Source organism: Oryctolagus cuniculus, chromosome 9 (assembly GCF_964237555.1).
Source record: "Oryctolagus cuniculus chromosome 9, mOryCun1.1, whole genome shotgun sequence".
In the NCBI taxonomy this organism is placed as follows: Eukaryota; Metazoa; Chordata; class Mammalia; order Lagomorpha; family Leporidae; genus Oryctolagus; species Oryctolagus cuniculus.
Window position 1 is genome coordinate 21,138,014 of NC_091440.1, and position 27,690 is coordinate 21,165,703.

The following is a 27,690-nucleotide window of genomic DNA, read 5'->3' on the forward strand; positions in this document are numbered from 1 at the left end:
AAAATGGTAGGACCAAATCATTATTTATCAACAATAATCTTGAATGTAAATGGCCTAAATTCTCCAATTAAAAGATACAGACTGGGGGCCAGCGCTGTGACACAGTGGGTTAACACCCTGGCCTGAAGCACTGGCATCCCATATAGGCACCAATTCAAGACCTGGATGCTCCTCTTCTGATCCAGCTCTCTGCTATGACCTGGGAAAACAGTAGAAGATGGCCCAAGGACTTGGGCCCCTGCACCCACATGGGAGACACAGAAGAAGCTCCTGGCTTTGGATTGGCACAGATGCAGCCGTTGCAACCAACTGGGGAGTGAACCCTCAGATGGAGGACCTCTCTCTCTCTCTCTCCCTCTCCCTCTCCTATCTCAGTGTAACTCTGACTTTCAAATAAATAAATAAATCTTTTAAAAAAAAAAGATACACACTGGCTGAATGGGTTAAAAAAAAGTTTTAGCTATTTGGTGCCTATGAAAAACAAACTTCACCAATGAAGATATATGCAGACTTAAAGTGAAAGGATGGGCAAAAATATTCCATACTAATGGAAAGCAAAAGCAGCAAAAAAATGTTAAAGAGAGACAAAGAGGGCATTATCAAATAATTAAGGGCTGAAAAGTGATCGCTGTTAAATATAAGAGTGGGAATAAGAGAGAGAAGAGATGTGCAATTTGGGACATGCTCAAGCTGACTTACCTCAAACAGTAGAGTTAGAAATATACCAAGGGATTCCAATTCAATCCCATCAAGGTGGCATGTACCAATGCCATCTCACTAGTCCCAGTGATCAATTTCTGTTCACAATTGATCATAATGATAGGACTAAGAACCAAAGGGATCACATAAACAAGAATAGTGTCTGCAAATACTAGCTGATAGAATCAAAAAGGGAGAGAATGATCCAACATGGGAAGTGAGATACACAGCAGACCCATAGAATGGCAGATGTCCTAAACAGCACTCTGGCCTCAGAAACAGCCCTTAAGGCATGTGGATCTGGCTGAAAAGCCCATGAGAGTATTTCAGGCATGGAAAGCCAAGACACTCTGGAAAAAAAAAACCTAAATGAAAGATATCCGCGAGTGAGATCCCAGTGAAAAGAACGGGTCATCAAAGAAGGAGGTACCTTTCTCTGAAGGGAGGAGAGAACTTCCACTTTGACCATGGCCTTGTCTAAAAATGATTAGAGTCAGTGAACTCAGGGGGCTTCCATAGCCTTGGCAGCTCATGACAAGAGCCTAGGGTGATGACTGATGCCATAAACAAGAGTGTCAATTTGTTAAGTCAACAACAGGAGTCACTGTGCACTTACTCCTCATGTAGGATCTTTGTCCTTAGTGTGCTGTACATTGAGATTTAATGCTATAACTAGTACTCAAACAGTATTTTTCACTTTATGTTCTGTGTGGGAGCAAACTGTTGAAATCTTTACTTAATGTATGCTAAACTGGTCTTCTGTATATAAAGAGAAACGAAAATGAATCTTGATGTGAATGGAAGGGGAGAGGGAGTGGGAAAGGGGAGGGTTGCGGGTGGGAGGGACATTATGGGGGGGAAGCCATTGTAATCCATAAGCTGTACTTTGGAAATTTATATTCATTAAATAAAAGTTAAAAAAAAATTAAGGGCTCAATTCAACAAGAAAATGTGACTATAATACATGTATATGCACCCAATGCCAGGAGCCTGGCTATATAAAAGCAATGTTGATAGATCTAAAGGGAGACATAGATGCCAATACAATAATAATGGGGTACTTCAGCACCCCATTTCATCAATGGACAAATCAACTACACAGAAAATCAACTAAGAAACAACAGAGCTAATCTATGCTGTGGACCAAATGGACCTAATTGATATCTACAGAAGATTTAATCCCACAGTTGTAGAATACACTTTTTATCAGAGTGTGGAAATTTCTATAGGATAGACGATGTGCTAGACCATTCAGCAAGTCCCAAACAAATAAAAAATGAAATAATATTATGTATCCTTTAAGACTACTATGGAATGAAATTGGAAATTACCAACTTAAGAAACTGCAGAAAATATGCAAATACAAGGAGCCTGAACAACATGCTCCTGAATGAACAGTGGTTCATAGAAGGAATCAAAAGGAAAATCAAAAAATTCCTAGGAACAAATGAAGGTAACAGTCCATATCCAAACTTATGAGATACAACAAAAGCAGTATTAAGAAGGAAGTTTATACCAATTAGTGCCTTTATCAAGAAACCGCTTTCTCTCTGTCTCTCTCTCTCACTATCCACTCTGCCTGCCCCCCCCCAAAAAAAGAAACTGGAAAGGCATCAAATAAATGAGCTATCCATGTATCTTAACCCCTCCCCCAAAAAAAAACCCAAATTAGTTATAGGAAAGAAATAATATTAACATTTGAGAAGAAATAAACCAAATAGAATCCAAAAAATGATACAAAAATAAGTGAAATCAGAGCTGGTTTAAAAAAAAAAACAAATTTGATACACAACTGGTCCAATTAATAAAGAAAAGGGAGAAAACAAAAATAAATAAAATCAGAGATGCAAAAGGAGATGTAACAATGGATACCACATAAATAAAAAGAATCATCAGGAATTACTACAAATAACTATATGCCAACAAATTGCAAAATCTAGAAGAAACTGATAAATTCCTGGACACAAACAATCTACAAAAATTAGGTCATGAAGACACAGGAAATCTAAATAGTACAATAACCAAGATGGAGACTGAACCAGTAATAAAGATCCTCCAACAAAGAAAAGCCTAGGACTGGGTGGCTTCACTGCTGAATTCTACCAGACTTTTAAAGAAGAACTAATTCAAATTCTTCTCAAACTATTCAAAACAATTCAAAGAGAGGAAATCTTCCCAAAGTCCTTCTATGAGGTCAGCATGACCCTAATCCCAAAACCAGAAAAAGACAGAACAAAGAAAGAACTATATATAAACATCCCTGATGAACATAGATGCAAAATCCATTAACAAACACTAGCTAATTGAATCCAAGAACACATTAGAAAGATTATTCACCAGGACCAAGTAGGATTTATCTCTGGTATACCAGGTTGGTTCAACATACAGAACTCAATAAATGTAAGGCATCATGTTAACAAACTGAAGAGCAAAAACCATATGATTATCTCGATAGATGAAGAGAAAGCATTTGATAAAAATAGTGATCTTCCATTATAAAAACCTTAAGCAACTTGGATACAGCAGGAACATTCCTCAACAAAACTAAGGCAATAAATGACAAACCCACATTCAGTATCATATTGAATGGGAAAAAATAAAGAATGAGAAATGAAGGAGGAGGGAAGGTGAAAGCATGGGTGAGAGGGAGGTTAGGATGGGAAATATCAGTGTGCTCCTAAATCTGAATATATAAAATACATGAAATGTTTTCCCTTATATAAGTTAAAAAATTATTTTAAAAGTCATTCCTATAATCCTATATGTAAAAGTAAGATTAAACTATATTAAAGATAAAATTAGAAAGAATCTGATGAAATGACAACCCATCTTGTAGGCAATAAATCTACAATTCTCGGAGTAGTAGAAAAGACAACTAAAGATACATCTAACATAAAATCAAGGAAAAACTAGAACAGACTATGAGCAAGTTACTTTGTGCTTGCTTGTAACTATCAGCTGTTAGAATTAAAATAGCAAAAATTTACTCTTTAACGTATTTAAATTTGTCAAGTAAAACTGATTTTAATTTCCTCCAATGATAATGTTTCACACAAAGAAAGCTTATTTCCCACTGAAAAGTAATTAAAGCTCTTGTGACTTCTATCTAGAATACAAGAAAATTATCTGTTTTTCATAATTAATAGCTGCCTGGTAACACAGATTCAAAAGAAACAATTTTTAATATGTCAGAGATAAAGGACAACTGGATAGAGACCAATAGTGTCGATAGCTGGTGAATGAGATAACACAATAAAGCATGCATTGTTTCAAACTAAAGGGGAGAAAACTGCAAACACATTTGGAACACCGTTGGCATAAATACAATAATGTGCCTCTTTCTAGTTTACAAATGAATAAGAAACAAGTTGGCATATTAGAAATATGAAGGAATCAAATTTTACTTTTACAACAAAAGTAGATGATATCCTCTGAACACTCTGTTCAATCTAAGAACTTGATGGTACTGGCACTCAGTAGGTACTCAACAGATGTACTAAATGTCCAATAGAGGAATAAAATACAGTTCATTTACTGAGTTCTTGGTCTAGGTACCACAGATAGAAACAGATCTCTCCAAAACTCCCAGGCAAAGGCTACCTGTTCTCTTATCCTTCAGCTTTTGATCACAAATTCTTAGTGTTAAAAATAATATTACTGGCCGGCGCCATGGCTCACTAGGCTAATCCTCCGCCTTGCGGCGCCGGCACACCAGGTTCTAGTCCCGGTGGGGACGCCAGATTCTGTCCCGGTTGCCCCTCTTCCAGGCCAGCTCTCTGCTGTGGCCAGGGAGTGCAGTGGAGGATGGCCCAAGTGCTTGGGCCCTACACCCCATGGGAGACCAGGATAAGTACCTGGCTCCTGCCATTGGATCAGCGCGGTGTGCCGGCCGCAGCGGCCATTGGAGGGTGAACCAACGGCAAAGGAAGACCTTTCTGTCTGTCTCTCTCTCTCACTGTCCACTCTGCCTGTCAAAAAAAAAAAATAATAATAATAATAATAATATGGCCAGCACTGTGGCATAGCGGGTAAAGCCACTGCCTGCAGTGCCAGCATCCCATATGGGCGCTGGTTCGAGTCCCGGCTGCTCCATTTCTGATCCACCTCTCTGCTATGGTCTGGGAAAGTAGCAGAAGATGGGCCAAGTCCTTGGGCCCCTGCACCTACATGGAAAACCCAGAAGAAGCTCCCAGCTGCTGGCTTCAGATCAGCGCAGCTCCAGCCATTGCTGAAAACTGGGAAGTGAACCAGCGGATCTCTCTCTCTCTCTCTCTCTCTCTCTTTCTCTGCCTCTCCTTCTCTCTCTGTGTAACTCTGACTTTCAAATAAATAAATATTTAAAAAATAATAATATTATACCTTCACCTTTCCACACCTTGATCCTCCAAAGAATAATTTTAAATATTATCCAGCTCTGTAAAGCACAGTTGAAGTAAACAAAATAAGACTAATGTATTTGATGCTTAATATTATAACATTTATATTTATCTATTACCTTCCTTTAGATCAATATATTTAAATAATAGCTAAATCTTTTTTCCTTAACAATAAATATGTGTATATGTGTATGTACTTTTCAGTAACTAGGATCTCTCAGGAAAAAGAAGAAAATCTGTAAATTATGCTCATATTTTTAATTCATCTGATTTTTAAAATATTTAATTTTTAATATATTCCTATATTTTATTAAAAATTTAATATATTTTTCCATCAAATTCCTAAATCTAACATTTCAACCCAAGAGGACAAATTTGGCAATCCTTCAAGAACTTATTATCAAAGAATGAAAATTTAATTAACCATAGAATGAATCATAAATACAATGTTAAATCATGCCATTTATGACCCAACAAATTTTTTAAATGTCATATATTAAACGGGCAATTTTTCCAGAATACAAACTTAGTATCTGCTATCTTTTTTTTTCTTCACTTCATTAAAATGCAAAGAGACAAAAAGACAGAGATCTTCAACCCACTAGTTCACTCCTCAAATGCCTGCAACAGTCAGAGGCCCAGAATCCAGACGGGGTGGCAGGGATTCAAGCACTTGGGCCATCTTCTACTCTCTCCCAGAATGCATCAGCTGGAAGCTAGATCAGAAGCAGAAGATCCAGAACTCAAACCAGGCACCCCAATATGAGATGCAGGTGTCCCAAGTGGTATATTAATTACTGCTCCAAATACATGCCCCTCCCATAAATTTTAGAAATATTTGAGCATATTTGAAAATGAGAGAAATAGGAAAAGGCATGTCTAGAACCTCTTAGTCTTATCTTCCCTGTGGTTAAATAAATTTCTAGTAATGTCCTCCAAAATAACCATTTGTTACATTTTTTAATTTTTCTAATGTAAACAAGAAGTAAAAGAAAAACAGACAGGCAGAGTTCTCACACACTGGTTCAGTCTCCAAATGCCCTCAAACAACTAAAACGTGGCTGGATAGGAGCTGGGAACTCAATTTACATCTCCCACATGAGTAGCAGGAAGCTATCTACTTGAGCTATCACCTTCTGCCTCCCCAGGTCTGAAATGGCAGAAAACTAGAATTCATAGCCAGTGCCTGGTATTGAACCCAGGTACTCTGAAAAATGGGACGCAGACATCTTAACCACTACACCCAATGCCCCACCTTCATTTTATTTTTGTAAGTGATGGTGAAATTTTTGTGTAGTTTCAAATTGTGAAACATGTAAACAGACTTTAAAACTGACAAAATTTAAAAGCTATAAAAGAGTTGCTTTTTTTTAGCTCAAAAGTCTTTTTACTCATGTTATCATTTATTACTATGACAGTATCCAATAAAATGATGTGATTACCTGCATAGGGCAAGGTCCATGGATCACTCAGCCTGAGCTTCCAATTGTTGTCCTGAATAACAATGGTGAGAGTGGGTATCCTAGTCTGGTTCTGGATCTCAGTGGGAATGCTTCCAACTTACCCCCATTCAATAGGATATTGGCCTGCATTTGTCATAAATTGCCTTGGTTGTGTTGAGGAGTGTTTCTTCTATACCAATTTGATTAAAGTTTTCATCATGAAAGGGCAATTTTTTGAACAGCTTCAAAAGAATCATAGTTAGTTCTCTAAATGCCTAGTACAATTCAGCAGTGAAGCCATCTGGTCCTGGGCTTTCCTTTATTGGGAGGGTCTTTTTGACTGATTCAATTTCCATCTTGGTTGTTGGTCTATTTAGGTTTTCTTTGTCTTCATGGCTCAGTTTAAGTAGGTTGTATGTGTCCAGAAAGCTGTACCCCCAGGAGGGCAGCAGGGCCTAGCTCAGGAGCCCACACAGACGCCCCACCATCCTCTCCGTATGGAGCTATGGCACAGGCCAGTTCTTCTTCTGAAGCCGCACCCACAGCCTCCTGGTGGCAACAACATGATGATGGCAGGATGGGCCACCGCTCGCCTCCATCAGCGACAAGCATGGAGTGACAACTACCGCAGGTGTGGAGGTGTTGAGATGTAAGGAGTAAAAGTACAGTTGCTTTTTTAATAGTAGATGACATACTCCATCAATTTCCTCCCATTCTTCATGAGTATACCATATTGATGAGTAAATAAGTAAAAACAATTGAGAAAACATTACCAAAATATTTTTAAAACAGGCAATCTCACACTCACGGTAAAAACAGCCAAAGGGAAACAAACGCTTGCATAATCAGGATGTTCTGTTGTATTCACGAACAATACAAGCCCCCGAAAATGAAGACAGTAATTGTCTCCACTGTGGCAAGGCCAGCTCTCCTCTTCACAAAGAGCACTACTTATTATCAACAGCCACAGATACAAAAACAACACGCACAAATTCTGCCCTTAGGGCACAGTGAAGTCCCACGTCAAAATTGTGGGCCCTTCCAACAGACCTTTATATACTTGTTTTAAGTAAATCAGACTTTTAAAAAAATCCTCCAAAGAAAAAGTAGGAAGAGTTGTTCCAGAGGCTGATTCTAGTCTACTGCTATATCCCCAGGTGATAGGCTCCAGAGACGAATGTTAAATTGCAGACAAGTGTCGCTCCCCCATTCGCGGAGGAACGACACAGGACCCTGCGTTGTTCTTTTGTCTGCTTGGCCCTTCCCGGGTTTGCTGCTGGTCCTTCCCGGGTTGGCTGGCAACCCCTCCACCTCCGTGGAGGGGCGGCTCCCCCTGCCACTTTCCCCACTTCCATGGGGGAGTGGCACACCGCCGGCCAGCTCTCTCAGGGGCTGCTCAGATGTTATCCGGGTGTTCCCTTTAGATGTTCCCTCATGCATGTTGTCTCTCTCCTCCTTTATAGTCCTCTTCCACCAATCCCAACTCTGCTACCCACACGCCGAGCACGCTGCTCTCCTCCAATCAGGAGCAGGATCAGCTCCTGCAGGTTATTGGTCAAACTGGAGGCAGCTGTGTAGAAGTTGTTTACTCCTCTCCCAGTGCCATATTGTGGGAGAGCAGATGCATAGAATAAGTCTTAATTCCAGTAACTTAGTCTAGTCCGAGTTGCTCCCCACAGACAAGATAACCTCAGTCTCTTCTAGCACCACTTGTTAGCATGGCTTCCTCTCTCCCCTGTGCATTTCCAATCTCACTATCTTGACCTAGCAGCTGGTTGAGTTCATTAAAATCACAGAGCCAGCTGATGTCTCCATAGACCATATTTAAGAGGTTGCTCCAACATGTTTCCATGAGATCCCAGAAGGTGGATGAGAGATGGGTGCATACCACATCCCAGGACAACATCTTTTACAAGCCACAATATCACTTTAAAAAAAAACAGGTTAATATTTCTGAAGTAAGAAATATTTTTAAAAATCAAAAAATAAAAACATGGCAAATCTATTTACAGCATTTGTGAAGTGAATTATTTCTCTATCAAGGCTTTCTTGTGTAGACTAAGTTTCCCATTAAAATGTATTGGCCTCTTTCTTCTTCTAAAAATAAAGACTTTGAATTGCTTCAAATATTTTGATTGCACAGAAATCAGACATAGGACATTCCACTTATTGTTGAAACAGGCTCCTAAATTATGATACAGCTATTATGATCTCTCAAACTGCTTTAAACAGATGTATTTAAATATTTTTATGGAAATAACCCTAAAGCTATTTATTATGTTCATTAAATTAAAAATTAGTATTCTCATAAGCAAATTCATCCCACTAAAGTTGTACTATAGGAAAATTTTGGTTTTTTTTAAAGATTTATTTATCTGAAACACAAAGTTAGAGAGAGAGGGAAAAATAGACAGAGATCTTCCATACTCTGGTTCCCTCCCCAAATAGGTGCAACTCCCCAGATTGCTGCAACGGCCAGAACTGCACTGATCTGAAGTCACGAGCCAAGAGCTTCTTCTAGATCTCCCACATGGGTGCAAGGGGCCCAAGGAATTGGGCCATCTTCTACTGCTTTCCCAGGCAAATAACAGGGAGCTGGATCGGAAGTGGAGCAGCCGGGTCTCAAACCGGTGCCCATATAGGATGCCAGCACCACAGGCATGTAGCCCCACCCGCTACACCACAGCGCCAGCCCCCAATATCCTTGAATACAGACGAAACTATTAACATTGAGTACCTATGTTGTTAGTAGCCACTGCCACTTTCTCTCACCTATACTACTGCTATCCAAAAAAGTAGGTTAGGTATATCACAATGTTCTCAGTTATCTATTCCTACTTGGAGACACTGAATTTCTACACTGAATGATAAGAAATCATAAGGAATATTCCTGTTCAAAAATATTCACTATTTGAAAAGCAGAGAGTGAGGTTGGGGCGGGGATGGAATGTGGGACAGAGAAATGGAGAGAGCTCTCCCATCAGCTGGTTTACTCCTGAAGCCAGGAGCCAGGATCTCAGGTTCTCTCAGACAGGCAGCAGGAATACAACTACTTCAGCCAATACCTGCTGCTTACCAGAGTGCATATTAGCAAGATCAGGAGCAGAGCTGGGACTGGAACCAAGCACTCCAAAATGGGATACAAGTGTCCCAAAAAGAATTTTAACCTCCATGCCAAGCATTCTTTCCCAAAAACCTTTACTGACTCTCAAACTCAAGTTGATTTTTAAGTCTTCTTCAATGTGAGCTCAGTTCATCTTTCCATTATGATCAACAACACAAACCCCTGTTCCACTCAGACTGGTCTAGTTGATATCTGCTTTCCTCTAAAATATATTTCAATATTGTATACCCTACCCATTTATTGAGAAATAATCATCGCATCTTGGGGGACTAAAGCCTTCTTATTTAGTAAGTCCAAATCACAAGTCTTTCTCTAAAATGCATATTCCTCCCACAATTCCACAAGAATAAATCTCATAACAGAAATAAAGTTGTCTTGAAGGCATTTAAAATGAAATCACTAAATTGATAACATTAAAATTTGGCATCTCACAGTTTCTACAACAAAGCTTCAATTCATCATGAAGTACATTTTAACTCAATTTATATTTTATTTTGATTTATTGTACTTATTTAATAAGTATAGTGTTAAAATTTAATCAGCATGCTGTTTATTGATGTATGTAAACAAACCAAATTATTCAAATAGATTGACATTACTGAACTTATTAAAAAGGAAATCTAACATAAATTATATTCTTCATTGCACAGACAATAAATTTATTGAAAAGCAGTATAATCTAGTTTTGTTCTAATCATATAAGCTAATGCTTTATTAAACGAAAAATAAATAAGACTATTTATTGTAACAATAAGAAATTTTCTAGAAGAAATGACTAAAATAAAAAAGATCATCATTTTTCAGTATACCTTATAATCTTACAATCAGACTTGCTTATACTTTGATATACTGAACTGGTGTTCTCAAAAAAAAATACTGAGGCTATAGAGGAAGAATTTAGGCAAATGCATCTCCAAAATATGTTTTTTAAGAATAAATCTACAATTATCCAGTTAAATACAATAAGGTACTATGCTATAGAATTTTTTCATAAAATCTAATAATTATATCTATTTATAACAAAGTAAAACCATGGGTCAGAATATTGTGAAACCTGGAAGAAACCTTTAGAAGCATGTATTTCCAAGGACAATTTCTCTAATCTGACAATTTCCCCAGTCCAGCTCAATGTATATTCCACAATGACCCCAGAAACAAGTTCAATAGGTTAAAAAAAAAAAAAAAAGCTAAAACAAATGCAAGGAAAGAAACCTAACCAAGCTTATCAAAGTCAACACCACAGGCAATTTTACAATATGGCTAGTCTTCAGTTTCAGAACTGCAAATACATTTACCTTGGAAAGCAGCTGCATTCCGAGATATTAGCAACTTCAGTGTAGAGCTGGACGTTTGAAGCACCTGCTGTATATCTTGGCGAGCCGCAATTTGGTATCTCTCCTCCATCTTCCTGGTGCAACATGTTGATTTTCTGGATATGCAAACCTGCAGATCGGGTCCTAGAACACATGAAATAGTTTCCAGAATGATTACCTGTCCATTTAACAAACACTACATGTTACACATCAGGCATTATAATTAGCACTGCACACCAAGGCTGATGTCCTATGTGGAGAGTTAATTTGCTAGATTATTGAAAGAAGATTAACTTATCGTGCATCAACACAATCAGGAACAAAATACTCTAAATCATTAACTCCTGGCTCAAATATTTTGTTACCTTTTTAGTCCAACATTAAGGGGGGTTAAGATACTGGTCAAGACACTCATGCTCCATATTACAGTGCCTGTTTTCAAGCACTGACTTCTCTCCAGATTCCAGCTTCCTGTTAATGTGAACCGTGGGAAGCAGCAGGTGATGGCTCAAGTGGTTGCGTACCTCTTCTCAGTGTGAGAGAGCTGGATTGAATTTCTGGCTCTGACTTGGGCAATATCACTGCAAGCATTTGAGAAGTATATCAGTGGACGGGAGCTCTCTCACATGTACATGTGTATTCTTTCTCCCTCATTCTCTATGTGTGTGTGTGTCTGCCTCTAAAATAGATAAAGATATGAAGCATATCCACTTACTATAAAAATATATATAATTTATATAACTATACAACAGTAAGTCATGTGGAAGGTGGGGTTTTTTTGCTTATTTTACCATTTCAGCCAAAATTATTTGAACCTAATATGTTACAGAGAATTACATGAACAATTATTTTTTCCTGAAGAAATAATTGAAATTTTACATCAAATAAAGGTCAAAGGATTGTTCCTTATTTTTCAGTTTCCATCATATTTGTGCTACTTGTAAGATAAGCTATTATTGCAAGAATGATATGATGGGGTATCCAGGCCTCCACAAGACCAAACCAAGGACTCAAACTCCTACTTAGTAAACAGCTGATAAGATAAAAATTCCTGTTGTGAAAGCATTTTTTTACTTGTATAGTCATATTTATAAAAATCACGTATTATGCACATAAAATGTAAATTATTATACATATAAGGGAGTTATATTTTTAAAAAACTGCTAGTATGATTTTTGATTAACAATACTCATCCTAGGTAATAAGCCAGTGCATGCAGCTTTATACATAATCAAAGAAGAAATGATGTGGAGCATGCCATGGTCAGTGCCTAAAGAGGAAATCTTGATTAAAACATCATGGTGTGAGCCCAAAGGCAACCCAAAGCTACCTAGATTTTATGCAGTGCCCATGAAAATTACATCTACATGTCCTAATACAGTTGTTCCATGATTTTATAATACAAAGAAAAACTGTGGCCCTTAATCTCTAGGAGCTTCACGGCTCCTACATTAGTTCTTCACTGAACAATCTTAGATCAACATAAGTAAAATATGCATGCACACACAGAAAAACACACATACAAATGCATACTTATAACAATCGCCTTTCAAATACTTCCTACTCTTTTACACAGAGCTGACCTCAAGTCTCACCATTTCCAAAAGTTGGTCCTGAATAATACCAAAGTATCTGAACCACTCTGAACTTCCTGCCAACAAGGGACACCAACATTTATAACGGTTTTTGCTTTAGTTTTTTTTTTAATACTAGACAACAAATAACAGCATCTGAGCATTTTACAAAGGCTAATAACCATAAAATATTTATGTGTCACTGTGGGTAACATGTTGGCAATGCTTTTTCATTTATCTTTCCTACAGTTGCACATAAGCAAATTCTACTTCAAACAAAGAAGTAAAATAGAGCTATCTTCTCAGCTTTATTCCAAAAGACAAAAACTGAGGAATAGGCCTTCTGAAAATAGCAATAACAAAGACTGGGGAAAAAAACTAATGAATAAGTATGGAAGTCTATATGCATATATAACATGGAAATACCTACTAGGGAATTTGAAGACTGATGATAATAAATAGATTGATGCAAAGACCTCTCCAGAATTCAAATATCTAACACCATTTTGCTAGACTACATCCCTAAGTATGGCCTGCAAAGACACCCACGTTGTAGCATCTTTCTTCCTCCATCCTACTGGCTCATCTCTAGTGACAGTGGCTATTGTACTCTTCCCCTTCAACTCTGGCCTTATTTCTGTTCCTAAGATTCCTTTTGTTTTTAATTTAGAGTAGTATGTTTATTATTGACAAAGATATAAAAAATAAGCATAATGATGAAAATGCATAATTACCTGGTAGTTGGATTTAATGTCCTTTCCCACCCAGAAGACAAAATTCAAGCAAGAAAAATTAAAAATTATTCTCTTCATTAGAAAGTAACTAGATCACTTGGACTGGTGAGATGGCATTGGTACATGCCACCTTGATGGGATTAAGTTGGAGTCCCCTGGTATGTTTCTAACTCTACCATTTGGGGAAAGTCAGCTTGAGCATGTCCCAAATTGTACATTTTTCCCTCTCATATTCCTACTCTTATGTTTAACAGGGATCACATTTCAGTTAAATTTCAACACTTAAGAATAACTGTGTATTAATTACAGAATTAAACCAGTCATATTAAGTAGAACAGACAAAAAAACTACTAAGAGGGATAATGTATTAAGTTGTTCATTATCAGTCAGGGCTATGCTGATCAAGTCACCGTTTCCCATAGTGTCCATTTCACTTCAGGAGGTTTCCTTTTTGGGGTTCAGTCAGTTGTCACCGATCAGGGAGAACATATGGTATTTGTCCCTTTGGGACTGGCTTATTTCACTCAGCATGATGTGTTCCAGATTCCTCCATTTTGTTGCAAATGACTGGATTTCGTTGTTTCTTACTGCAGTATAGTATTCTAAAGAGTACATATCCCATAATTTCTTTATCCAGTCTACCGTTGATGGGCATTTAGGTTGGTTCCAGGTCTTAGCTATTGTGAATTGAGCTGCAATAAACATTAGGGTGCAGACCGCTTTTTTGTTTGCCAATTTAAATTCCTTTGGGTAAATTCCAAGGAGTGGGATGGCTGGGTCGAACGGTAGGGTTATCTTCAGGTTTCTGAGGAATCTCCAGACTGACTTCCATAGTGGCTTGACCAGTTTGCATTCCCACCAACAGTGGGTTAGTGTCCCTTTTTCCCCACATCCTCTCCAGCATCTATTGTTGGTAGATTTCTGAATGTGAGCCATTCTAACCGGGGTGAGGTGAAACCTCATTGTGGTTTTGATTTGCATTTCCCTGATTGCTAATGACCTAAAACATTTTTTCATGTGCCTGTTGGCCATTTGGATTTCCTCTTTTGAAAAATGTCTATTGAGGTCCTTGGCACATCTCTTAAGTGGCTTGTTGGTTTTGTTTTTGTGGAGTTTATTGATCTCTTTGTAGATTCTGGTTATTAACCCTTTATCTGTTGCATAGTTTGCAAATATTTTTTCCCATTCTGTCGGTTGTCTCTTCACTCTCCTGACTGTTTCTTTTGCAGTACAGAAACTTCTCAATTTGATGCAATCCCAATAGTTGATTTTGGCTTTGACTGCCTGTGCCTCCCGGGTCTTTTCCAGAAATTCTTTGCCTGTACCAATATCTTGAAGGGTTTCTCCAATGTTCTCTAATAACTTGATGGTGTCAGGTCGTAGATTTAGGTCTTTAATCCATGTTGAGTGGATTTTTGTGTAAGGTGTAAGGTAGGGGTCTTGCTTCATGCTTCTGCACGTGGAAATCCAGTTTTCCAAGCACCATTTGTTGAATAGACTGTCCTTGCTCCAGGAATTAGTTTTAGATCCTTGATCAAATATAAGTTGGCTGTAGATGTTTGGGTTGATTTCTGGTGTTTCAATTCTGTTCCATTGGTCTGTCTGTCTGTTTCTGTACCAGTACCATGCTGTTTTGATTACAACTGCCCTGTAGTATGTCCTGAAATCTGGTATTGAGATGCCTCCGGCTTTGTTTTTGTTGTACAAGATTGCTTTAGCTATTCGAGGTCTCTTGTGCCTCCATATAAATTTCAGCACCATTTTTTCCAAATCTGAGAAGAAGGTCTTCGGTATCTTGATTGGTATTGCATTGAATCTATAAATTGTTTTTGGGAGAATGGACATTTTGATGATATTGATTCTTCCAATACATGAGCATGGAAGATTCTTCCATTTCTTGGTATCCTCTTCTATTTCTTTCTTTAAGGTTTTGTAATTTTCATCGTAGAGATCTTGAATGTCCTTGGTTAAGTTTATTCCAAGGTATTTGATTATTTTTGTAGCTATTGTGAATGGGATTGATCTTAGAAGTTCTTCCTCAGCCATGGCATTGTCTGTGTATACAAAGGCTGTTGATTTTTGTGCATTGATTTTATACCCTGCTACTTTGCCAAACTCTTCTATGAGTTCCAATAGTCTCTTAGTAGAGTTCTTTGGGTCCCCTAAATAAAGAATCATGTCATCTGCAAAGAGGGATAGTTTGAGTTCTTCCTTCCCAATTTGTATCCCTTTAATTTCTTTTTCTTGCCTAATAGCTCTGGCTAGAACCTCCAGAACTATATTGAATAGCAGTGGTGAGAGTGGGCATCCCTGTCTGGTACCAGATCTCAGTGGAAATGCTTCCAACTTTTCCCCATTCAATAGGATGTTGGCTGTGGGTTTTTCATAGATTGCTTGATTGTATTGAGGAATATTCCTTCCAAACCCAGTTTGCTTAGAGTTTTCATCATGAACGGGTGTTGTATTTTATCAAATGCTTTCTTGGTGTCTATTGAGATAATCATATGGTTTTTCTTCTGCAGTCTGTTAATGTGGTGTATCACATTGATTGTTTTGCGCACATTAAACCATCCCTGCATACCAGGGATAAATCCCACTTGGTCTGGGTGGATGATCTTTCTGATGTGTTGTTACATTCTATTGGCGAGAATTTTATTGAGGATTTTTGCATCTATGTTCATCAGGGATATTGGTCTGTAATTCTCTTTCAGTGCCGCATCTTTTTCCGGCTTAGGAATTAAGGTGATGCTGGCTTCATAGAAAGAATTTGGGAGGATTCCCTCTTCTTCGATTGTTCTGATTAGTTTGAGAAGAATTGGAGTCAGTTCTTCTTTAAATGTCTGGTAGAATTCAGCAGTGAATCCATCTGGTCCTGGGCTTTTCTTTGTTGGGAGGGCCTTTATTACTGTTTCAATTTCTGTCTCAGTTATGGGTCTGTTTAGGTTTTCGATGTCTTCCTGGTTCAATTTAGGTAGGTTGCATGTGTCCAGGAATCTATCCATTTCTGATAGGTTTCCCTGTTTGCTGGCATACAAGTCCTTGTAGTAATTTCTGATGATTCTTTTTATTTCTGTGGTGTCTGTTGTTACATTTCCTTGTTCATCTCACCAGTCCAAGTGATCAATTTCAGTTCACAATTGATCATAATGAAAGGACTAAGAGTCAAAGGAAGCACATAAACAAGTCTAGTACCTGCTACTACTAACTGATAGAATAAAGGGGAGAGTGATCCAACATGGGAAGCGAGATACTCAGCAGACTCATAGAATGGTGGATGTCCTAAACAGCACTCTGGCCTCAGAATCAGCCCTAAAGGCATTCCGATCTGGCTGAAAAGCCCATGAGAGTATTTCAGGCATGGAAAGCCAAGACACTCTGGCAAAAAGATCTCTGTGAGTGAGATCCCAGTGGAAAGAACAGGTCTTCAAAGAAGGAGGTACCTTTCTCTGAAGGGAGGAGAGAACCTCCACTTTGACTATGACCCTGTCTAAACAAGGTAAGAGTCGGAGAACTCAGAGGGCTTCCATAGCCTTGGAAACTCATGACTGGAGCATAGGGAGATTACTGATGCCACAGACAGGAGTGTCAATTGGTAAAGTCAACAACAGGAGTCACTGTGCACTTACTCCTCATGTAGGATCTCTGTCCTTAATGTGCTGTACATTGAGATTTAATGCTATAACGAGTACTCAAAAAATATATTTCACTTTGTGTTTCTATGGGGGTGCAAACTGTTGAAATCTTTACTTAATGTATACTAAACTGATCTTCTGTAAAAAAAAAAAGAAAAAGAAAAGAAATTATCAACTCCCAACTAGACTCTCACTGGGATTAAACATGACAATAGGTCTGATCTGATTTCATCATCATTTAAAAAAAATCATCTATTATTTTTCACTTTATGTTTCTGTGTGGGAGCAAACTGTTGAAATCCTTACTTTTGTATACTAAGCTGATCTTTGTATATTAAGATAATCGAAAATGAATCTTGATGTGAATGGAAGAGGAGAGGGAGTGGGAGGGGGGAGGGCTGTGGGTGGGAGGGATGGTATGGGGGGGAAGCCATTGTAATCCATAAACTGTACTTTGGAAATTTATATTTATTAAATAAAAGTTAAAAAAAAAGAAAGTAACTAGAAAGAATGAATATATTTTAATGTTCTAGGAAGCAGTTAACATTTTATCCATTAAGTCAACAACTTAGCTGTACAATATTTCTATGAATGATTGGAAAAAAGGATAGCTACCTATATATTTTGCTTCATTTGTAGAGAAGAGTCCATTTCCACACACACGCAGACCAAAATCTGGAAATGAAAAGTTGATCTTTGTTTTCTAACTTAGCATCTGTTTCTGATTTATCTTCAGTTTATCACAAGTTTGCTTCATCAAGCTTCCTTTTGCTACAGAGCCATCCTCAGTGCTCTTCCCTCTGAATAGGATACCCTCATCCTACATGTGCTTACTCACACATGCAGCAAACACACACTTTCACCTCTTTCATCTCATCTGCTTTTCTTTCACTCTTCACTCAAGGGAAAATACCCTTAACCTCTCAGGTAGCTCAAGTCTGATCACATGCACTTAGAAGAACACATACCTCTCTACTATACTTATTATGCGTACAATTTTATAATCTTCTGTGGTTCTTAATTAATCGGTTCCCCCACCTATATTTAATGCTCCCAATGGAGGAATTTTTGTCCCTTATACCCCAAATGTCAAGCATATCACCTAACACTTTACAAAACACTCAATTTTCATTAGTTAACAAATAGTAGTGACTCATGCTCATTTATTCCTCACATCAACCCTATGATATCTATGATATGGGTATTATTACATCAACCCTATGATACGGGTGTTATTAGATTAACCCTAAGATACGAGTGTTATTACATCAACCCTATGACATGGGTGTTATTACCGCCACATTTTACATGAGGAAATGGAGGCATAAAGAGGCTTGAAAACTGCCCAGTGTCACAAACTTACATACTACAAAATAGTTGAGCTGGTGTTTGGAAACAGGCAAATTAATTTTCAAGTTATTTTCTTCGCCATCATACTACTGAGAGGAAAGCAATAGTCTTAAATCTATAAGTGGTTTCTTTAAAGACATACAGCATTTTCTTTTCTGTTTTGAAAGAAGTCATCTGTTCCTCCCAAAGACAAAATTATGAGTGAGGGTTTCAGACTTTGGAGTATTTCAGATTTCTGGTTTTCGGATTAGGGATATTCATTTGCACTCTAACATTTTTATACTTTATGAAGAACTGAAGAATTGACCTGGTAAATACAGTGTGAATCAACTAGATTAATGGAGTATTGTAGTTTTAACATAGTCTTACATATGCTGAAATCATGCTATGAAACCATTTTCTAGAGAGTGCAATTCCGAGTGAAACTGTGTAAAAATCTGCCAATTTTAAACTACTAGGGAATTTATTAAAGAAACTGAAGTTGCTTTTATTTATTAAGGTCAGCACATAAGCCCTAGTCCCATATCAAGAGGCCAAGTTATATCTTAACCACGTTCATAGCCACTTTGCTCAGCATAGCATATGACAGCAAGTGTTCAAAAATGTCTTATTTCTTGAATGAACATTAAAGATCAGGAAATACAAAGTAATAAAGAAGTCATCTTGGAGGTCAGCACCATGGCATAGCCAGCAACCCAGCTGCTTCAATTCTGATCCAGTTCTCTGCTGTGGCCTGGAAAAGCAGTAGAAGATGGCCCAAGTGCTTAGGCCCTGTGTGGGAGACCTAGCTCTTGGCTTTGGATTGGCCCACCTCTGGCCGTTGAGGCCATTTGGGGAGTGAACCAGCAGATGGAAGAGCTCTTTCTCTGTCTCTGCCTCTCTGTAACTCTGTCTTTCAAATAAACAAATCTTTAAAAAAAAAAAAAAAGAAAAGAAAAGAAAGAAAGAAAGAAGTCATCTGTTAGGTAATTTGCAAGAAAATAAGCTTTAGGTTAAGAACTATCCAGAGAGTTTCAATCAGAATAAAATAGGATAAAATATAAAGTTATAAAGTTGTCACGACAAATTTCAAACAGTGGTAAATACACCTAGAAAAGCATCTACTACCATCCTAAACATAATGTAAAAGGGAAATCATCATGTCTCAGTAACTGTGAGTAATTTAGACAATTTCATTCAAATACACTCTTCAAGTTGATGAGGGTCTGTATTGATTAAATCAGGTTTCAGCTAGTCTCTCAGAAGTTTGTAATGACAACATAAAACTAAATTCCCAAACAAATCAGAACAATAATTCAAAGATTGACATCTCTGACTGGCACATTTTCATCAGTATCACCAACAAGATATGCTTAAATAACCCAGTTAGGGTCACGGTAGAAGGGAAAAGAGTTAAAAAAAAAAAAATTCCCTCGCCTACTATATCAATGTAAAAAACAAACAACAGTGAACAAAGTCCTCAGGCAAAGGACCATATCTTACATTTGCTCACAGTGTAAGCACAAAGGACATATTAAGATGCTTTTGATAAAAAGCCCAGACTACAGTTCTACTATTGTAAATAAAGCAGACATCATAAGAAAGTAAAGCTAGAGTGAATCCAAACAGACACTACATGGTAATGAAAGGTATTTTTAAAAGATTTCAAAGCCTGGCTTCAAGTAACACGGCATAATCCCAGAATGCTATGAAACAGCAGCAGTCATGTCTCTGAAAAGATAATTAAACTCTATAAGAAATAAAGTCCTAAAAGCAAAACAAAAATAAAACAGTAGGTTCCTAACTGATGGTGCTTTCTACCAGAATTGTGGGGGCTTTTCTTGATTTCTCACCAAAAAGCAGCAGTACTGGTTAACATGTCTTTCTTTCTGTTCCCCAGCAGAAGAAGCAGTGATAGATACCAACTTGCTTGAGTGGAAACTCATGACTGGAGCATAGGGAGATTACTGATGCCATAAACAGGAGTGTCAATTTGTAAAGTCAACAACAGGAGTCACTGTGCACTTACTCCTCATGTAGGATCTCTGTCCTTAATGTGCTGTACATTGAGACTTAATGCTATAACGAGTACTCAAATTATATTTCACTTTGTGTTTCTATGGGGGTGCAAACTGTTGAAATCTTTACTTAATGTATACTAAACTGATCTTCTGTTAAAAAAAAAAAAAAAAAAAAAAGAGAGAAGAAGAAGAAATTATCAATTCCCAACTTGACTCTCACTGGGATTAAACATGACAATAGGTCTGATCTGATTTCATCATCATTTAAAAAAATCATCTATTATTTTTCACTTTATGTTTCTGTGTGGGAGCAAACTGTTGAAATCTTTACTTAATGTATGCTAAACTGATCTTCTGTATATAAGGAGAATCGAAAATGAATCCTCATGTGAATGGAAGGGGAGAGGGAGTGGGAAAGGGGAGGGTTGCGGGTGGGACGGACGTTATGGGGGGGAAGCCATTGTAATCCATAAGCTGTACTTTGGAAATTTATATTCATTAAATAAAAGTTAAAAAAAAGGTTAAAATAGGAACATTTTATATTATATAATATATAATAGGTTAAAAAAGGAACACTGGCAAGCATTCTGGAAAGACAGTGGCTGTGGCAGTATAGCTTTCACTGTCTCCAAACTCACATACAAAATCAGCACTAGAAAACAAACTTCCCTACCACAAAAATTAGATGACAAGATATCCCCACACACTTCAAAATATCAGCCAAAAGATCTTCACAGTAACAGAAACTGCGCAGGAGTGAAAAGAAAGCAATGGGGGCAGGCCCTGTGGCGCAGGTTAATCCTCCGCCTATAGTGCCGGCATCCCATATGGGTGCTGGTTCAAGTCCTGGCTGCTCCTCTTCCAATCCAGCTCTCTGCTGTGGCCTGGGAAAGAAGTAGAAGATGGTCCAAGGGCATGTGCCCCTGCACTCACATGGGACACCAGGAAGAAGCACCTGGCTCCTGGCTTCAGATCAGCACAGCTCCGGCCATTGCGGCCATTTGGGGAGTGAACCAACAGAAGGAAGACCTTTCTCTCTGTCTCTCCCTCTGTCTGTAACTCTACCTCACAAATAAATAAATAAAATCTTTTAAAAAATTTTAAAAAAGCAATGGAGTCATGTTCAAAGGACCTGAGAACAGTAGGAGCACACACACAAAAAAAAAGCAAAATCCACAGGAAAACACCGCAGACCAATTTGAGGACAGTTGAAACTTGGAGTGTTTTTCCCTCTCTTATGTTAAAAGTGTGCAATGGACCTTGGTAGATTGTGTGAACAAGAGCAGTCCTAACCCCTACAAACTCTTAGAGCCATCAGGGCTCCTCTCCAGGATAGAACCTTCCACAGGAGAGAAACTTCTGCAAGTGGGATTCAAGCTCAACAGAACAGGGATCCAAGAGACACAAAAAGAGGAAGTCTGGACAAAAATGGGAAGGGAAGTAATTCCAGAAAAGTCTCAGAAAATAAGCCATTATATTTGTAAATGTGGCATTCAAACAACAGAAGAGGAAGCTCTCTGAATTTATAAATAGTTATTTTTAAGCACCTCTTGACCTGAATTGTAAGAAAAAACTAATATCACAAAAAATGTTGTCTCATACAGTTATCCTAATAAAAAAGAATAGAGTAATACCCCTACAAAGAAAACAAGTCAGACAGTCCAAAAGAATCAGATCAAAAACTTGACTATACTATTTTAAAACACAGTGACACAAGACATGAAAGAACATATGTCACAATCAGAAAAACTCAGAGAGATGACAGTACTCAGAAAACAAAGATAAGAGCAAAAAATTCTAACTAAAATCTCAACTAGAAGGGACACAAAATACAGTCACATAAAAATAATGTCTTAAAGAAATATGACAAAAAAAATTCTGAAAAATCAGAATGAAAGCATTTGAAAGACAGTGACAGCAAATATTGAACAAAGGTACAAACAATGTAAACACCTAAAGGAACAAACAGGATAAATACTAAAAATTACATCTTGTGTATTTCTGAAACTGCTGTGTGTAATATGGGATAAAATAAATAATTATAGAGTAGTCAAATTCTATTTTCTAATTCTCTTCTATATCCTTGAAAACTGGAATTTTTAATGTCAAAGACAGACTTATGTGAAATAAAAGAAACTGAATAAAACTCTGAGATCTTGAATTTTGTTTGGAAATAACCATATATAATGATGAGGAATTTTACCTTTGAAAAAGTACATATTTCCCAGTTTTATTGAAAAGACCTAGAAACAATGATTGACCAAACAGCATGGGATCTCTCTCATACTCAGATTATGGTCCTGAAATACCTTTTCTCTCCAGGAGAAATCAATGCTTCTTGAAGAAATGACTTATTCTAGATCAGGGACAGGGAACATACAGGCTGACAGATGCTAAAACATTCTTTCCTTCCGAAAGTAAATAACTTATCAAATAATTACTAGGGTCCTATCCAAAGAACTAAGGAGCTGTAATAGTCAGCTCAGACCATCATAAAATGCCTTAGACTGGTAGCTCACACAGCACATATTTATGTTCTCACAGTTCTGCACGCTGGAAGCTGAAGATCAGACTGCCAGAAGGACTGGTCCCTCCTTGGCTTGCAGATAGCCATTTTGCTCTTTGTCCATCACCTACACTCCTAGCATCCCTTCCTCCTTTTATGAAGGCAATAGTCAACTGGATAAAGGTCCTATCCTTAGGTCTTCATTTAACTTTTTTTTAACTGTATTTTATTAACTTTTATTTAATGAATATAAATTTCCAAAGTACATCTTATGGATTACAATGGTTTCACGCCCCCATAACGTCCCTCCCACCCACAACCCTCCCCTCTCCAGCTATCTCTCCCCTTCCATTCACATCAAGATTCATTTTCAATTATCTTTATATACAGAAGATCAGTTTAGCATATATTAAGTAAAGATTTCAACAGTTTGCACCCACATAGAAACACAAAGTGAAAAATACTGTTTGAGTACTAGTTATAGCATTAAGTCATAATGTACAGCACATTAAGGACAGAGATCCTACATGAGGAGTAAGTGCACAGTGACTCCTGTTGTTAACAATTTGACACTCTTGTTTATGGCATCAGTAATCACCCTCGACTCTTGTCATGAGTTGCCAAGGCTATGGAGGCCTTTTGAGTTCACCAACTCCGATCTTATTTAGACAAGGTCACAGTCAAAGTGGAAGTTCTCTCCTCCCTTCAGAGAAAGGCACCTCCTTCTTTGATGACTCCACTGGGATCTCACTCACAGAGATCTTTCATTTAGGTCATTTTTTTTTTTTTTTTGCCAGAGTGTTTTGGCTTTGCATGCCTAAAATACTCTCATGTGCTTTTCAGCCAGATCCGAATGCCTTAAGGGCTGATTCTGAGGCCAGAGTGCTGTTTAGGACATCCGCCATTCTATGAGTCTGCTGTATATCCCACTTCCCATGTTGGATTGTTCTCTCCCTTTTTTATTCTATCAGTTAGTATTTGCAGACACCAGTCTTGTTTATGTTTACCCTTAATCACCTTCTTAGAGGCCCTATGTCCAAAGGGTTAGAGTTTTAACTTAAGAATTTGGAGGTGGCCAGCGCCATGGCTCAACAGGCTAATCTTCCACCTGCAGTGCCAGCACCCCAGGTTCTAGTCCCGGTCAGGGTGCCGGATTCTGTCCCTGTTGCTCCTCTTCCAGGCCAGCTCTCTGCTGTGGCCTGGGAGTGCAGTGGAGGATGGCCCAAGTCCTTAAGCCCTGCACCCACATGGGAGACCAGGAAAAGTACCTGGCTCCTGGCTTCGGATCAGCGTGGTGTGCCGGCCGCAGCACGCCAGCCGCAGCGGCCATTGTGGAGTGAACCAATGGAAAAGGAAGACCTTTCTCTCTGTCTCTCTCTCACTGTCCACTCTGCCTGTCCAAAAAAAAAAAAAAAAAAAATTGGAGGCAACACAATTTAGTCCATAATAGAAGACATCTTTCAAAATAGGATAATCTGAGTTTCAATAGTATTTGCAATGTATTACAATCAATCAAATATGCTTAAATCCATGATATTTTAATATTTTATTTGTTTACTATTTGAAAAGGAGGGAAGCAATGAGAGTTTTGGGGGAGAGACAGAGATCTCCAACATCTACTGTCTATCTCCCCAAATGCCAACAATAGCCAGAGTTGAGCCAGGCCAAAGCCAGGAACCTAAAATTCCATCTGGGCGTACCATGTGGGTGGCAGAAACTCAATTATTTGATCCATCATCGCTGCCTCCCTGGATATGCATGAGCAGACAAATGGACTAGCCAGAACTCAAAACAGGCACTCCAATGTGGGATGCAGGCATTACAAATGGAGACTTAAACTGCTCCCCAAACGTCTACCCAGATTAAATTAAAAAAAAAAAAACTATGTCACCTTCAAGACAGACTCTGGAGACTGGCAAATAAAGCAGCAAATGTACATCCTGTCTTTCAGATATGAAGTATACCAACAACTAAATAGTAGATGAGGGAAGCTTTTCTTTATAATAAACGGAAGAAAAATAATAAAATTACAATATCTCCATTTATTAATCCCTAATAAGTAAGTAGATGCAGGCATTAAGCATCAATAGCTGCTATAATCAGAGGCAAAAAAAATGGGACAATGAAACACTAAGTGCCTCCCACTGTCCTGCCAAACACCAACTAAAGTCTTGGCAAAGAGATCAAACCTGAATCTAATCCAGTCTCTGGATCCAGCTGGCAATATGGAAGAAACATAAAGTACTAAGAAGCATTTTGTACTGTATCATAAGTATACAATCAGTAATAGATAGACTCTGGAAAATTCTGAAAGCCTAATATCCCAGCTTCTCAACAGAAATGCAAGGAAAAGAAAGAAGTATACAGAGAAGAAGCACATCAAAATAGTCATGAAAGAGGAAAATGTTACCGAGATCTCTGTACATTATGCATCTACTTAACAATACTGTAATACACACTTAAAATTATTAAGAAGTTAGATATCATGTTGTGTGTTTTATCAAAACAAGAAAAAGAGAGCAATATATAGAAAAGTTAACAAACATTCATTTAAATTGAACAAGACACTGAAGTGACAAAATCATTTTTATAAACACAAATAAATAATTATAATAGTCATTATAGTTATTTTTAAGGGTAGAAAAGAATTTTGTGATTGGGATAGAGCTCATGAAAGAAGTTTTGAGGTGCTGACAATGTTCACCCTTCTGAACAAGGTGTCTGTTCAGGGGTATTCAAATTCATTGACCTATATGTCTATCTGCGTGGTTTCCTACATAAGAGCTTTATAATAAAATATTTTAAATAAGAATGCTGGTTGATAATATATATCTTCTTTTTATCTCAAACATTAACCTCTCTCCTCATTTACCCTTAGGATTTGTATAATTGTAGCTCACCTAAGCTTTATTTATGGCAAACATAGGAAATGGTCCTTGCTGCCAACACACTGAGATCAAGATACATTTTAGGGTTACTAGAGTGCACGTTACATGTTATGAAATATCAAACTCTCGCCAGATGAAATAAGATCCTGACATCCATCACATGGAATAGGACCTAAGAAAATGAGATTGGTAAACGTCCTCCTCCTCTTTCTGAGACTGACTTCTTGTCGTAAGTCCTGAAATTTAGAGGAGTTTGTGAAACATTATAATGGCAGCCGGCGCCATGGCTCAATAGGCTAATCCTCCGCCTTGCGGCGCCGGCACACCAGGTTCTAGTCCCGGTCGGGGTGCCGGATTCTGTCCCAGTTGCCCCTCTTCCAGGCCAGCTCTCTGCTGTGGCCAGGGAGTGCAGTGGAGGATGGCCCAAGTCCTTGGGCCCTGCACCCGCATGGGAGACCAGGAGAAGCACCTGGCTCCTGCCTTCGGATCAGCGCGATGCGCCGGCCACAGCGCTCTGGCCACGGCGGCCATTGGAGGGTGAACCAACAGCAAAAGGAAGACCTTTCTCTCTGTCTCTCTCTCTCTCACTGTCTACACTGCCTGTCAAAAAAAAAAAAAAAAAGAAACATTATAATGGCAAAAAGAGTTTTGACGGAGACCAGGTAGAATAAGAAAAATACTTAAGACCATGAATTTAGAAAGAAGCAACAACAGAGGCACTGAATCTTCTGAGAGCCAACATCTGTTTTCCTCCCTGGAATTTCCCTGGAAGGTTTGTGTCCTCCTCACTCTGATGTATGGCACTGATGTCCATATAAGAATGAGTCTTGACTGGCCAAAACATAATGTCTCATTCTGTCTTTACAATGAATCAGAAGAACACAGCTAGTCAAAAAAAATTAACACAAAGAGATTTTCTAAGGCCCCCATGAGAGCAAGACTCTCTTGCTGGAACTGAATTTAATGGTACACGAATGCAAGGCTCACAAATGCCACAGTCATTTTCCAGCTCTGCGTGAAATCTGGTTCTTCTATCATTTGCAACATAAAGAAATACAGCCAATACAACAGTAAAAATATTTCTTACTGTAGTAACAGGCCAAATCATTCTAGTTCCTTTTATGATTTATTCCAGAGTTTCAAAGGGTGTTTATACTACATGGAGGGTCTGATAACACTTTTAATGGCTGTTCAAGTTTACTACCAGCTCTATGTGTCCAAGAAACAAGAAGGACTTCCCATGCAGTATTGCCATGCTACTTTATAGATAAAAATCATGAACTGTGGATAAAACATAATAATCAATGACCTGAAAGCCCTAGAAAGTAAACAAAAGAGGAAAGATTTGAAGAAAAGAAGGGATGAGCATGGAGTTAGCTCCTCATCTCTTTGGTTTTTAGTCTGAAGACATTCCATGTATTAAGTGACCAAAAATCCAATAGAAAATTCATAGTCCTTCAGAACTAAGGAACTAGAAGGTAGATTAGGGTAATCATAGCTATTGGAAAGTAAGGGGGGTGGGTTGGGGATAGAGTGTAGAAATGCCAATTTGTGTATGCAAACTCTGATAAATTTCTGGCTGACCCCTGAACCACACCTCACATGACTAGAGCCAATGGAAAGTAGCCTAGCTACTCACAAGCTAAGGATGAAAACACTTCACAAAAATTGTAGTTGTTACCCAAAAGACACAGTGAAAAATCTGAGTCTCAACTAGCTAAATTTTTTCTGAAATAAACATATTAACACTTTCTGGAGGAATACAATAGAATCTAGATTCACAATGACATTCACCTTGCCTAGGAAATAAATTTTTGACATATGAAGAGTCAGTATAGGGGCCATCACTGCAGCATAGCAGGTACTGGTGCTGGCATCTCATATGGGAGCCAGTTGGAGTCCAAGCTGCTCTACTTCCAATACAGCTCCCTGCTAATGCACCTAGGAAAGCAGCAGCAGATGGCCCAAATACTTGGTACCCTGAACCCACGTGGGAGACCTAGATGAAGCTCCTGGCTCCTGGCTATAGATCGGCCCAGTTCTGGACATTGC

The 27,690-nt window shown here is 38.2% G+C and overlaps 1 protein-coding gene across 17 annotated transcripts in view; it reads right to left on the bottom strand.

Annotated features, from left to right (window-relative positions):
* GPC5 (glypican 5) overlaps positions 1 to 27,690 on the bottom strand; it is a 1,599,230-nt gene that overhangs the window by 1,536,609 nt on the left and 34,931 nt on the right. For all 17 annotated transcript variants that reach the window (XR_007921151.2, XR_007921150.2, XR_007921155.2 and 14 more), the window contains exon 2: positions 10,937 to 11,098. Coding sequence is in view for 13 of the 17 variants with exons in the window: in XM_017343550.3 (XP_017199039.2) it covers positions 10,937 to 11,098 (162 nt within the window). In the remaining 4 variants the exon portion in view is untranslated. The remainder of the gene's footprint in view (positions 1 to 10,936; positions 11,099 to 27,690) is intronic.